We start from the raw sequence: 15,204 nt of genomic DNA on the forward strand, positions 1-15,204 counted from the left end.
GGAATGCAACATGCATGCACCCTTTAATCACTGTATAGAATCTTGGCATTTTGATTACCTAAACAAATATCCCAGAGTGCTTCCAGACCGATGGTGCCTAGCACTACTGATCAAAAGTCATTATGCAAGTATTTCGTCTTTCCCTCCTTAACGGATTTTCTGTGGTAAGAAAAAAAAAGATGGAAGAAGTAGCAGAAAAACACAGAAGGGTTACAAATGGAAGATGGAACCCCCAGAAAACTCTGTGAATGAAGCAGGGTAATTGCACCATAATAGTCTCGTCTGGAAGCATTCGTACTTAAAATCAGAGAAGGCTGGTTACATTTTAAAAGTTATTGATTTAATTTTCCAGATAAGGTTGCCTTATATATCACATCTTCTAGATGCTGCTCTGTTCTAAGTTACCATGATGGCTCAGCTGACAGACCAATGTCTCTTCTTCCACTTTGAGATGGAAAAGTTTCATTTAAAAATAGCATGTGCAAAGCTGTAGCTAAGCTCCCATATTGCTTTTCTCATGTCACTGGAGGTAGATGTTATGTTAGATCTCCTTGGTGCAGGTGCAAATTTAAAGTGCTGTCGTTTTCTCTTCGGTTGCTGTGTCTCCTGCCCTTGACTGTTTGCTGACTCTCTGAATCATCAAAACCCAAACAATTAGGGATCCTGCCAAAATTCCAGCTGCTATTGCCACAATCAGTGCCCAATAAGGCACTGCTTATTGTTTGAAGCATTGCTCGCTGCCCCAATTCCTGAGCTCTGCTTTTCACTGTTTCTTGATGTGAAAAGAAAGGGTTGTTCCTGCAGCAAAAAGAAATGGTTTACAGAATAGGTATAAGAAGATGCGTTCAGTCTACATTTACTCCTAATGGCATGAGGGGAACACCCACCCACTCACCTGTCCCCCGCAAGTATAGAAGCAATACAACAGAGGTGGGAGACTTGCTTTCCCTGGCCAGATCTACACCAAGCAGGATATAACACTTTGAAAATGGTTTATGGAGTGTGTCCTGGACCCAAGAGGTGTCAATACCATTATAAACCATTTTAAAGCAATAGTGTAGATCCTGCACCTGTTGATGGCTAGATTCCCTTGGTCATCCTTATTGCTACACAGTTCTCTCTCTCTCTGTTGGGCAGATTTACACGATCAAGCACCCACCGTGGTGTTGGAAGTTGGCCATTTTGAATATTCAAGCCACAACTGTGTCATCTGAACCCAGTAAGGGTGGATTACTGGCATGATTAACATGTGGCCCAGTTGTTTAACCCTCAGATAAGCCACCCTCGCTGGGTTCACATGACACAATAAGCCATGGGGTCTGCTTGCTGCAGCTTGAATATTCAAAGGAGCAGCCAGTACATGCCACAATCCACTTTGGCTTAAATAAGGCATGGTGGGCTGTGGTGATTATGCGAACCCAGTCTCTTTCTCCCTCTTACTCTCCTTGCCCAGTGGGTTGCTATAGTAGGGACAAATTGCTCTTTCCAAAGGTCTGAGGCTGATTGCTTTCACAGGGCTTTTGACATAGGTAGGGTGACCATATTTTGGAAACCAAAAAGAGGACAACATGGTCGCCCCCCCAAGGGGGCGTGTCCAGCACCAAGGGCGTGTCCAGCCCACCCGAACATAGCCTTGGCCACATGTCTGATTTTACAGCACACATTTAAGACAAATCTGTTCTACATAATGTCTTAATGTTAAAATCACTGAAATAAAGAACAACTGAGAGATTCAATGTATCTGAAATTAACTTCACTCACTCCTACTTTTGTAGATTTTGCTGTACTTTGAAGCTTTTGCTATACTCTGTGTGTTACATTCTCCCCTTCCCTCAAATATCTTTTCTAACTGTATCTTCACTCATTGCAAGCTGCTGCTGTTGTTAACAGAGTTTGCTACTGGCCGGCCGGATGGCTGGCTATTTTTAATTTCAATTTTTTAAAAAAGCTTGTGTATAATTGTCACAAGTTTCTCTACTCTAACATTAGGGTGGGTGTTGTGGCAGTGAACACTACTTTGCCCATTCACACTTCTCACTTGTATACATTAGCTTCTCAAGGCTTGTGTGTTGGCACCACTTCGCACATCCAGACTTTGAACACCTGTGTACTTCCTGCACAAACATGTGACTCTGACTGCATTTCATGCCAGCACCATGGGGCTAAGTTACAATAGATGTCTCCGGGTTGTCTGTGCAGCCTCTATTGTCTCTCACTCTAAGTCATTGCAGACAAACCAAAGCCTCCAGCCTCTCTCTCTCTCTCTCTCTCTCTCTCTCTCTCTCTCTCTCTCTGGATATTGCTTATTGCAGGTTATTGCTTGGTCATGTCTGGTGACTCTTACATCATCATCATCATCACCACCACCACCCGCCTTTTGCCCAATACGTTAAAAACCTCTGCCACCAGCCGTCTTCACCTCCTCTCCTCTTGCACAACTTTGATGCACTCTTAAAACACTCTGCATGGCAAGCCAGCCTCAGGGCCAAGCTACAGGTGCACCTGGGTTGCCTTCAGCCTCTCTCTGCCTTATGTCAGCCTGCCAACATTTCCAGCCTCAATTAATCCCCCACCCCCCCTCTCTCTGCCAAAGTCGCCCAACGGTCCAGCCAGGCTGTGCACTTGTACCCTGTGGCTGGGGGTACGGCAACAGCTTATAGCTTGGTTGCATCCGGTGGCTCTTGTTTTTTTTAAAACTCCACTGCCAGCTGCCTCCGCCTGCACAAAAACTAGACTCTGAGACTAGTTAAAAGGCTCTTAAAAAGGCTCTGTGTGGTACGGCAGCCTCTCAGGGTTCAGCTACAGCCATGTCTGAGTTGTGGCTTCAGTCTAACTCTGTCTCTAAGAGATATGCCAGCCAGCCAAAGCCACAAATCCATCTATTTTTCTCTGGTATGCATTTCAAATGTTCTGCATTGCATCCCAGCAGTGCAGTCAGAGCCTAGCTCACAAATGCACAAAGTGAAGTGGAAGGGAAGTGGTAGTGAAGCAAAGCAATGATATGCCAGGTTCCAACATTTGCAGCAACAGGGCATCCACAAAGAAGAGAGCCTCTCTCTTGACTGGCTCCCTACTGTTGGTCATGAGAGTTTTTCTCTAAAGATGACCCTTCATCGCCCATGATGTGGAAATTTGAGAAAAAGGCCTCTGGCCCATTCTGTTTTGCCCTGTGGGCATCTTTGACTGACCTCTTCTTTCCTACATTTTGATTTGTGGATGCCTTGCCTCTGCTGAGCTCCAGGTACCTGACTGCACACCAAATCTGCAACAGGAAAGGTGCCCTGCTTGCCCAGGACTTCTTACCTAAAGACTGGAGATCTCCTTAATGCCAAGGGCTAAAACTGCTCAATATGCAACACCCCAAAGAGGAGGTTTGACAACCTGAGTTTGAAGGATATGGCTCCAGCAGAGTTTTAAAACACAATAATTTTAAATCTTTGAACTTTTAAAAAAATCGTAAAAAAACAATGGATGGACAGATCTGTTTCAAACTTGGCATAGCTAAAGTCCTTGTTAAGAGCAATCATGGTGCCAAGTTTCATCTCTTTATCTTTAAAAATAACACTTTTTTTTTTAAATCCTCAAATTTTAAAAAATTCCTAAAAAACAATGGATGAACAGATCCGTTTCAAATTTGGTATGGCTAAAGCTCTACCTAAAAGCTATCATGGTGCCAATTTTCAGCTCTTTTTCTTTAAAAAATAATAATTTTAAAACCTCAATTTTTAAAAAATTCCTAAAATATCAATGGATGAACAGATCTGTTTCAAATTTGGTATGACTAAAGCCCTTCCTAAGAGCTACCATCGTGCCAAGTTTCATGTCTTTATCTTAAAAAATGACAAAGTTATAAGCATTTTTATTAATTCCCATTAGAGCTGCTCTTTGGGAAAATCCGGATTTCCCTTCCCCCTCCCGGATTTGTCACCATAAACCCAGGCAAATGCGGTCATATGGTCACCCTAGACATAGGCGAAAGGGGCACATGAAGCGCTAGGGCCACAAACCACCCACCCCTGCAGTAATATTCTATTTGGTACAACAGAAAGATTCATTATCCATTTTAACACTTTCATAAGCCGTAAACTTATTTAATCGCTTGAGGCCTTTGCATTTGGCCTCTGCTGGATCAGCACTGCTTTTAGCACATTTATTTTAAACCTCCAACTGGGAGTTTGCAACTCAAATAAACTTTGGTTAAATGAAGCGTCCACCCCCACCCCCATCCCAAAGGAATAATTTAGGGACTAAATTCAGGTTAAGAGATTTTCCTAAGTCAGCCTTCCCCAACCTTGTGCCCTCTAGATGTTTCAGACTTCAACTTCCAGCAGCCCCAGCCAACATAGCCAATGGTTGGTAATGCTGGGAGCTGTAGTCCAAAACACCTGGAGGGAACCAGGTTGGGTAAGGCTGTCCTAAATACACCCATTTTTGTCAGCATAACAGAATGCAGAACCTTATAAAATCCTGAGAGGGCCAAGAGTGTTGCTCTTCACCTGTCTTACAAACTGTGAGAGAACCTCCCATTTTTCTACCTATCAGGCCTGATTTGTGTGCTGCTCACAAGCAAAATCCTCTCCTTAGCTAGCTCCAAGGGCCATCTGACTCCCATGAGTCCCCCTCCGTGTTTTGTTTTCCCTTCCTCTTTTTATGTTTTCCTTCTTGAGAACTAGCATCTGTCCCAGAGAACCACGCTTCATATGCTCTTGTCGTCTTCCTTTCTAGTTTTATTTGGACAACCAGATGATTCACATGCTACATGAACCCCGTGAAGGGATATCATTGTTTAAGATGTTTAAAATTGACTGACAAATGAAATACCTCAAAAGTCAGGAGAGCTTCCTTGTTGCATCATGATCCAGTCTCCTCGCTGCTGTCCTAAAGGTAGATACCACAATGATTCCCCTTTTCTGATGCTGAGGTCATGTCAAAACTCCTTCATTTACTCCATAGGTTTATCTTCAGATTAAAACGTATTTCTGCAGTATTTTCATACAGTCTACTCTTTTATCCTGACTCTAATTGCTATTTGCTCCACTACAGGAAACTTACAGCTACGTGTAAGTCTTTAGGGGGAATGGGGAGGCTATTCATTGGGAAAATCGAGTGTGCAATTGTTCCAATTCAACAACCCCCCTCTACCCCTGTCTTTTTTATAAAAACATTTTATATATAAAATAGAAGATTTGATCATTGCATCTCATCTAGTTGAACCCACTATTGCGAATAACAGGTGCAGAGTGTTTGTGTGAATTCTGACCATAGTAGGGCAAAGGGTTACCCCACCCCCACCCCATGGCCCTGATCTGGCTCGATCCCCCCACACTGGCTATTTATTTTAAAATTTCTTCACTGGCTGCCAATTAGTTTTCAGGTGAAGTATAAAGTGTTGGTTATCACCTTTAAAGCCCTGTATGGTTTGGGTCCAGGCTACTTGCAGGATTGCCTTTTCCCGTATAAACTGCCCCACACACTCAGGTCCTCCGGGAAGAATCTGCTTCAGTCAGTCAAAGTTAGGCTGACAACTGTTACATTTCTGCTGCTCCCAGACTGTGGAATGGTCTGCCGGAGGAGACTCATCAACTTAACAGTTTATTAGCATTCAAGAAAGCTATAAAGACTGATCTCTTCTGGCAGGCCTATCCAGTGGAATTTTAGGATGTTTTTAGGATGTTTTTTTAACAATGTATATTATGTTCTTAATTCAGTTTTATGTATTTTATATTTACTGTTGTTCCTTGCCTCAATCAAAATGGAGAGGTGGGTAAGAGATATTATTATTATTATTATTATTATTATTATTATTATTATTATTATTATTACAAATCCATGGAGGACAGGGCTACCACAGGTGACTAATAATGGTAGCTATATACCATATTCAGAGCAGTATGTCTCTGAATACCTATTGCTGAGGAATCCTAGCAGGAGAATGCTCTATCCTTCATATCCTGCTTGAGGGCCTCCCAGAGGCCTCTGGTTGACCACTGTGGGAAACAGGATACTGGACTACATAGGACTTTGTTCTGGCCCAGCATGGCTCTTCTTATGTCCTGATATTTCTGTATGTCGTGGGGTTAGGATGTTGCTGCAGAGCTTTGTTACTTACTGAAATTGGACACTTGAGTTTCAACCTTTTGAAAGTGAAGTTATTGTATGACTGCTTATGTCCAACTGGCTCCAGCTGAAAGCAAGAGAAACAAATGGTTTACCACTGAAACTCAATTCTATCATCCCCATGCAACAGGGCGTGTCCGAACACATTATCAAATCACGTCACTACTCTATATTGCAGCACTCCACAATTATAACTGTATTATTGTATATACTACATTTATATAATTATACTCGGAAAATGTTAGATCCCTTTCACAGATACAGAATATAATAAAGAAATAACGTCTCAGCAGGCTAAGAAAAGTCTGCAGCCAAAGAATCTACATCTTAAGTTTCAAGGCATACAAATAACAACCCATTAGATAGCATCTATAGCGAACTTGTTAAGTGGCAAAGTAGCTGGGCAAAGTAACAAATGTGTGTTGGAAGGCCAGAAGGCAGTGAATACACTCAACTGCTCTTTGACTGGAAGGGAAATAAACCGCTGGAGCCTAATGGCCTTGAGAGGGATGTGAAGAAGTTAGACGGGTGCAACCTGATCCTCATTTCAACTGGATTTACTTCCAAGTAAACATGCATAGGAATGCAGGGTTAGTACTAACTTCCCAGAGCTAGCCAGAAATACAGAAATGAGCTGGCTCCTATCCAGACACTCAGTCAGCATCACACTTGGCCTGTGTGTAAGCTATGAGGGTTGGAGGACAGCCCCTTCCCTAAAACAGGGGTGCAATGTAAAGGAGGAATTAAATTAACCATGCCAGCTGGCGGTGCTGCCATTTTTGTCAGCCCTTATTAGGATGCAGTTCTAGCTGCCTGAGAGGAACCCCCGAAAGAGAGCAACCAGGGTCCTGCCAAGAGTACTCCAGGCACGTGGGGAACATGTCTAGCAAGGACCACAGTCAAGTTGCCTGTAGCCCACTCTGGCGGTAGCTCTCATTTTCACACCCTGCTACTCTGTTTGGAGACCATTCGCTTAATTGCTTCTGCCTCTTAAAGGGATAAGAATTCTGGCACACTTCTATTAGGGCCAGAGCCAGGAACAAGTGTAGGCAAGATTGGGCTCCTGCCAAGGACTCATGAACAAGAGAGCACCCATTGAGATGCCTTGCCGAAGGGCCCTCAACAACTTGAAGCCAGCACTGATTAAAGCCTGATAGGCTAGATCTTAGCTTGGATGGGGCTGTGATGCTATGAGAACCTCCCTCCTCCTCCTCCTCCTTCATGTTACTTTATCCTTTCAAACCTTGTGTGATGCATAAGCAAGCCCCTATTTTACTTTGTTTGGCTGCAATTTAGACTGAGGACGGAGATCAATTTAGAACAGGGAATGTGTCCCCACTTCAACCAAGCAAATATCCCCACCTCAATTATATCTGGTTAGGTTGCTTTATTCTTGTTAATTTTAATTTGTCGGTGTGTGTGTATATATATATTTTGATGGAATTTTTTTAAATTGAAGAGTGGGATAATAAATATTGACATAAATGAATAAACAAGCATAGTATGCAAGGGCTGTTACAGAATTATACATTGTGGTGTGGTATATATATGGTACTTCCTGCAAATGCCCAGCCTCAAGCCCAGACTTTTACAAGGGGTTCAAGCAATGATGTCTTCCCTTTGTCACACTCCAGTGTTTTCTGACTGCTTAAAATATATGTTAAAATGGAAAAGACAGAACAGATGCATAATGCCTTTTGAATGGTAGAACCTAGGAGGCCTCTGTTTGGAAGCACCCCAAGGTACTTCTTGTTGTTGTTTAAAACACACACTCTTGATTTCAAATGTTTGCCAGTCTTCAAGTTTTGCATCATCATGCCATACTTATGAGAAACGAGTTGTTACCTTATCCCTATTTTACTATTACAGAGTTGAGGCCTAAGACAATTGAATTACACATTTTCTTAGCTTTATCTTTCTCACTCTCAGCTTAGGGGGATTCCACACGTCGTACTGAGGGCGCTTCCATGCGTCCCCAGTGCGCACCCAAAGCGATCGTGTAGCTTGCCTGGAAGAGACGAGGAAGAGGCGTCCTTGCCGCCGCCGCCGCCACCCACCTACCTCCTTGCCGGCCGGGTCGGAGAGCTCGGCGGAAGAAGGCGGGGTGGACCTGCTTCTTCGGCCGAGCTCTCTGACCCGGCCGGCGAGGAAGTAGGTGGGTGGCGTCGGCGGCAGCAAGGACGCCTCTTCCTCGTCTCTTAGAACAGGCAAGCTACACGATCGCTTTGGGGGCGCACTGGGGGCGCCCTCAGTATGACGTGTGGAATCCTCCTTAGTCTGTCATTCCCATTATACAGATGACAGTCACAAGTTGAGGCACAGCCACTAGCCCAGGACTACTCTATGATTTCTTCAGTGAGCAGGGCTTTAAGCTTCTGAGGAGGGCTTTAAGCTCCAGAGCAGTAAGAAGACGTCCCAGATTCAATCCCTAGAGGACTCAGGGGTTCATCAGATGAGCGTTTTATTGCATGCTTGCTACTGCCCACTCACGGGTTTGTTTGTTTTTTGTCCTTTAGATAATGCCGCACGCCTCCCGCTCCTTCTTGCCTTTTTTACATCACAAAATGGACCCCTTTTAATCTGACTTTTTTTGGGGGAAATGGAATGTGCCACTGTTTCCTGCTGCGTGCAGGAAAAGCAGTGCAATAAAAATCCCCCCCTGAATGGGCCATATAGTCTTTGTTTACTTCCTCTTTCTTCTCTGGGAAGAAAGTGGAAGTAATGTGGGACATGAGCGGGGGCAGAGAAGCGACAGTAGGGAACTGCGACCCACCCACCCCCATTTGATGACGCTCTCAATATAAGGCAGCTTTTTTATCCTGATTCCCCTGGATCATGCTAATTCTCATCTTTATTTTGAACGTTACCAAACAGGACAGACTGTCATGCACCCTGTGTTTTTGGCTCAGAGGACTTCTGCATGCACAAACGTCCCAGAAGGGATGATGTGATACATTGATAGAGAACAGAACAGCTTGAAAAACTCCTGGGAAGGCCAGAAAAAATGCCTGGCTAGAGCAGCTGAGAATGCGCTGATTTGGCACACTCCCTCTGCAGCCTTTGCTGGCAGGGCGATGGCGAGAATTCCACTAGAGACTCCAACATTGCCTGACCCAGAAAAACCTTGGGAGAGGGGGGCAGAAAATAAAGAAAAACTCCCTCTGCTTTTATTCCTTTACTTCAGCAAGAAGAAATTCCCCCACTTGTCTAGGAAAGTGCTGTTTGAATCACTACTAAGAAAGATAAAAACAAAAACTCCAAAAGAGAGAAATCTGATGGAAGAACAGAACTGCATAAGCTTGCTAACTGCAAGGCAATTCTAAACCCAGGAAATATGACTATGGTTTTGTTATTCTCAGATTTGGTTGGAAAATATGCTCAGTTTCTGATAGCATTACTTCCTTAAAAAGCAAATAATATGACCTCTGATTATTTTTACAGACTGATCATGACTTCTTGCATTTTAAAAATATTTGTTTTGTACTCCTCAACCCCCACCCTTCAGATATGAATGCTTCTGAAAAAATGTTGACATACCAAATTGTTCTCAGGGGCGGCCTATAGGCCTGTGCCCAAATCTCTTAAGTACTTAGCAATGCCTTTGTTCACTACCAACGTATTTTGGCTGCAATCTTAAACACTCTTGTTGAAGTCTCACTGAATTCAATGGGACTTCTGAGTAGATATGTATAGGATTGTGCTGTTATTTGTTTATTTTCTTATAATATGGCATGCTGCCTTTCAAACATAAATGAAGGCAGCTTACAATGTATGTTTTTTTTAAAAAAAAAAAGTTTAAAAAACATGCAAGTAAACACAACTCATCAAATGTTCACTTCCGAAGGTTTCGTAGTCACGGTCTCCTAATAACTGCATTAGGCAAAATGTCATCACTTGCTCTATTCAAAGGCCTGCTGGAAAAGAGATGGCTTCTGAAAACCAATCAATGACTGGATTTAATGCATTTCCCTTGGGATGGGGCTACAATGCAGAACACCTAAGTCTGTGCTCCAGTTGTCCTAATAGGGTGATGGCAACTGAAACAAGGCCTCCTCACCAGATCTCAGGGGACAGAAGGGACAAATGAGGGACGCATTCCCTAACACTTTGGTCAGCAATTAGATCGGCTGATGCTCATAGGGGTGGCCATGTGCCCTCTTTTACAGAGGGCAGTCCTCTATTTTGAAGGTGCCCTCTGTTTTGAACGGCTTTCCAATCCAAGTTTGGTTTAAAGATAAAGAACCATCAGAAAGAAGAGCTGGGCCTTGAGGTGACCATCAGCAGCAGAGTGAGCAAGGCACACAGGTCACCTGGTTACAGTCTTCCACTTTGGTGAGACTTGTTGTATTTCTATTTAAATTATAATTATTTCTAAATTTGCATCCATACATAAAATTAACTTATGTAAATCTTATGCAAATCGGTGCCCTCTTTTGTCCTCTGTTTTGGTGATTCATAAGTTAGCTGATGAGCCAAGTGCTAGTTAAGGAGGCCATTTATTTAGCCATTTCCCCCCCATGCAAATCTAAACCTTTCCTCAGCCCAGCTGGAATGAAGTTTCCTGGAGAGTCACACCATCGATATTGGACTGGGTTTGGATGACATGAAAACCAACAGTGGGTTAAACAGTCATCTGTTAGGACTTTTTTACACCATGGTTGGTTATTCGGTCAAAATAACCACCGCAAATAACCAATTTATTTATTTACAATATTTATATACCGCTCCCCATTCAAAATTTCAGAGCGGTGTACAAGATAAAATAAAATAAAAATGGAATAAACACACATTAAAATAGTATAAAAAAAGAAAAAAAGCAAGAAAGCAAAATGCAAAGTAAACCATGGCTGGTCCTCAAAGGAAGGCTTCCTGGAACAATGATGTTTTCGGGAGGCGCTGAAAGGAATACAAAGTTGGCGTCTGCCTGACCTCCAGAGGCAGGGAATTCCATAGGAGGGGGGCTACCATGCTGAAGGCTCTTCTCATGGTGGACTCCAATCAGAGGATGGGTCTATGTGGAACCACCAGGAGCAGGCCCTCAGACCTCAGTCACCAGGCAGGTTGGTAGGGGAGAAGCCACTCTCTCTTCCTATATAATTTGGCTTGCAACAAATTATATAGGAAGTTGGTCCTTGTTGCTGTCACACATTATATATGTTGAGCTTCATGTGAGCCAAATATCAGACCTCAGACTAGGGTTGTTGTTGTTATTGTTGTTGTTGTTATTCAAGTCACCTTTTGGAGATTCGGTTAATAGAGGCCTATAGAATGGGAAAAAACTTTGTTTAAGAGGAAGTCTGGCTCAACTTTCAAATGTACTGAACTTTTTTTAATAGCCTCGGGTCAACTAGGGGAAAATAAGAACCTCATTTTCAATTATAACGCATAAGTACCTCCACAAATGTGCGGAGTATATTCTATCATCATGAACTAACCACAGCCATTCCCCACATATAAGCTTACAGTTCAGGGTTTCTAGTCAGAAGGTGTGGCTACCAGGTAGCCTTTCTCTTACCATATTATTCCAGAGTGCCATGGCCATCTCGGCATGGCCTCTCTCTGAGAAATGAAAGCAATCCACAGCAAAGAAACTCAGGTCTGGTTTCCCATCCTGTGATTAAACACAAAATACAATTACTAAGCTTCAGAAATTTTTTATCCCTCATTAGCAAAGCTCTGGTTTTTCTCATGTATTTTTTTGGCTCCTTGTCTCCTGGTGCTGAGCCAATTGCCAGTCAAATCCTGTCTCCCAAGACTAGTGACATTATTATTCTGTACGAAATTAACTTCTGCAGCAACCATCAGTTAGGTACAGGCTTTTTACATAGTATGTAAACATCGTAGTCAAAGATCAGTAGGGTTGATGATGCATTATTTTTTCAGCTTTAAATGCTGTTAAATTGTGAGGGTGGTATAAGCCACAGTCTTTTCCAATTGATACTTACGACAAATGGCTATTTTTATTGCTCATATAAAGCAGCAATCAAGGATATCAATTCAACATATCATCTCAGATTTTTTGAATACACTGATGTCCCAATCTGGCAATCAAAGGAGGACACAGTGACTCCGATGTGCTGCTGATTATCCAACTTGCTAAATTGTCAAGGGGATTATCCTTTCCTGCAAAGAGGAAAGCCTACATATGTAGTGCACATAGCACTGTGGTTTACACAGAGTGAGGAACCTCTTACTTAAAATCTGAATAATTATCAAACAATTTTAGTGCTTTGTTGGAAAGAGAAGTCACAAGGATTAATACTCTAAACAAATCCATATATAGAAATTCATTACCAAGGGCCAAACTACTCATTACTTTTAATTTGTAGCATGCAACTACATCAGTGCTTTTTCTTACTCAAAACTGGACCCAATCTGGATTGGGACGTGTGTGTGTGTGTGTGTGTGTGTGTGTGTGTGTTCGTGTGTTAATCCTTTCCTCCCCACTGTGGTCATGATCTGGATCAGCCCCTTCGCACCTGCAATTTGAATAGGAAAAGAAGCTCCTTCAATGGGTTTCCCCACCCATGATAATTGCAGGCATGTGGGGAGGGGGTTCCGGATTGGGACCACAGCAGGAGGCAAAGGATTAAAGCCCCCTGCCTCCCTATGCCAGAGTCCCAATCCAGATCAGCAACCCTCATTTATTTTTGAGGGAGAAAAAAAAGCACTGAGCCAGCTGCAAACTATGTATTAACAAGTAGCATGTATTTTATCCAGAGAAGGATTGGAAAGAAGGCACTGTTCAGAAATGAAAAGATGGAGCAATTTAAAATATGCAAGGAACTGATTAGGTCCTAATGCCTTTCAAGGCAAGAAACTCTTCTTCAGCAGCAACTAAACCAGTTTTTTCCGAGGAACTGTATAAATAGTCTTACACACTATCTGATGAAGCAGATTCTAGTCCACAAAAGCTTAAGCTGTAATAAATCTGTTAGTCTTTAAGGTGCTATAGGACTATTTGTTGTTTTATCTGATAACGTAACTTTGGGGCCCTAATAAATTGGTACACTGAGACAATGTAGATACTAGAATTTCAGAAAGTTTCTTCAGATGTTTATGCACCTGGACATATGTGTCTGAAGCAGTACCCTCCTATCATTTCAGTGGGCCTGGTGCAAATGCCTAAGGCCTTTGAAGTCCTTGTCTGTCTTGAAATGTTGGAGGATTAATTGGTGTCCTTTATCTTTTTTTTAGTTCCCTTTGTTTCAGCTTCTTACATTTCTGGGTAGAATGTAAGCCTATGCGGCAGGGTCTTGCTATTTACTGTTTTACTCTGTACAGCACCATGTACATTGATGGTGCTATATAAATAAATAAATAAATAAATAAATAAATAAATAATAATAATAATAATAATACCTGATTTGTTCTTATAACCAGACACAGCAGTGTGACATGTATGTACATTCATTATATTTGAGTGTCAAATGCCCTTTTGATATTGGTCCATGAGGCTAGGTTCTACTGTCAGTTCTTCTATGTATTCTGTCATTTCTTCTATATATTCATATATGTTGCGGTGAGTGGAGGCAAGAAATAAAGAGACGACACCAAGTATTGGATTTAAACTGGGCCACATTTTATAAACTGGGCCATATAAGAGATCTGCAGGAGGTGGGAAATTCCTATCCTAAGAGGGCATCGTTAATCAGGCCTCTTGACAGGCCTGTTCCTCATTTGGGCGAGCCATTTGCCACCTGTGGGTTGGCGCCTGGGACTTCGCCATCCCACAGGCTTCCCCTTATGGGGTAGGGAGACCTTCCGGTGTCGCTCCAGCACAGGCCGCTTAGGCTCTGCGTGAGAGAGGAGGGTCAGCCTCAGAGGTAACCCTTCTCTCTCCTGCCAGGCCGCTAGGCTCAAAACAGGGAGCCTGAGGTGTTACCCCTCGCCTCAACGGTGCCTGCGAATGCTCACCGCCCCATAACCCCTCTCAGGATGCCCTTACCTACCGCCATAGGGTGCGTCAAGCCACTTGCCAGTCGTGGCAGGATGGCGTTTCTGGAGCCTGTAATTCCATCAGCAGCTTTGGCTCCCACTGACTCCAGGGACAAAGCAAAGAGTCGGATTGCAGGGGGAACTGGTTATTCTATCCACCTGCCTGTCTGTCTGTTTTGCAATATCCCTTTCATAGGGTAGGCAGTGCACATGGTGAGAAAGATGCTGTAATCCTCAGCTGGGCCCGCATCTCTTGCCAGCTCAAGCAAATCCTGGCACACTGATTTGAATGCTGCAGGTAACAAACAGTGACTCACGCTGTCTAGTGGCATGATGGTATTTCGGAAAAATGGCTGCACAACAATGGCAAAATCCTCCCGCTCGGCATAGCGACTGCTGTTGACCAACCTTGCACTTTTATCCTGTTTGGGAATGTGAAGTACCAGATAACAAGAATCAGTGCTGATGTGGGGCCTCTCTTCAGTGTACGAGTACTAACTCAGACCAGATGGACTACACTATGGCCCCATTGAGAAGGCACCTTAAACCACGGCTTTAACTAGGGTGGTTAAGCCAGAAAGCCGAGCTGTGTACAGAAGACACTTTAAACCATGGCTTTAAGGCCAGAAAGCCTTATTCACCTTGGTTAAAGCCATGGTTTAAGGTGTCTTCTGAACATGGCCTGGCTTTCTAGCTTAACCACTGTGGTTAAAGCCGTGGTTTAAGGTGTCTTCTGAACACGGCCAGTGAGAGTGACATCAGCAGGGGAAAGCTGTAGGAAGAGGTGAAAAAGAGCATGGCAAGGCTTGCTCCAAAATAGGGCTGTTGCAAGAAGAAAATGCTATCTCCTGAGATCCTTAAAATTCATATGGCAAGCTTATAAACCAAATTTATTCTTCTTATCATCATCAGAATTATTTCTCAAGGTTTTATATCGTTTCCCAGCAAGGCTCCCAAAGCAGTTGACAATGAGATCACTAAACCAAGATAAAAATGCAAAACCATAGCATTATTATTATTATTTATTTATATAGCACCATCAATGTACATTCGGTGTGCTATGTACATACATAGCACACTCGGTGAGTAAAACAATCAATAAAAATAAGTTAACAAGCTATGAAACAATTTCAGTTCTGCTTGGTAGCA

At 43.0% G+C, this 15,204-nt stretch overlaps 1 protein-coding gene across 1 annotated transcript in view; it reads right to left on the reverse strand.

Annotated features, from left to right (window-relative positions):
• Nucleotides 1-487: 487 nt before the first annotated feature.
• The window catches only part of PLB1 (phospholipase B1), a 141,572-nt gene continuing 126,855 nt past the window's right edge, over nucleotides 488-15,204 (reverse strand). The window contains 5 exon segments of the mRNA XM_063125398.1: nucleotides 488-703; nucleotides 706-798; nucleotides 6,110-6,184; nucleotides 11,633-11,728; nucleotides 14,373-14,477. Of these exon segments, the coding sequence (XP_062981468.1) occupies nucleotides 569-703; nucleotides 706-798; nucleotides 6,110-6,184; nucleotides 11,633-11,728; nucleotides 14,373-14,477 (504 nt within the window). The 3' untranslated portion in view covers nucleotides 488-568.

Source organism: Elgaria multicarinata, chromosome 4, assembly GCF_023053635.1.
Source record: "Elgaria multicarinata webbii isolate HBS135686 ecotype San Diego chromosome 4, rElgMul1.1.pri, whole genome shotgun sequence".
Lineage (NCBI taxonomy): Eukaryota > Metazoa > Chordata > Lepidosauria > Squamata > Anguidae > Elgaria > Elgaria multicarinata.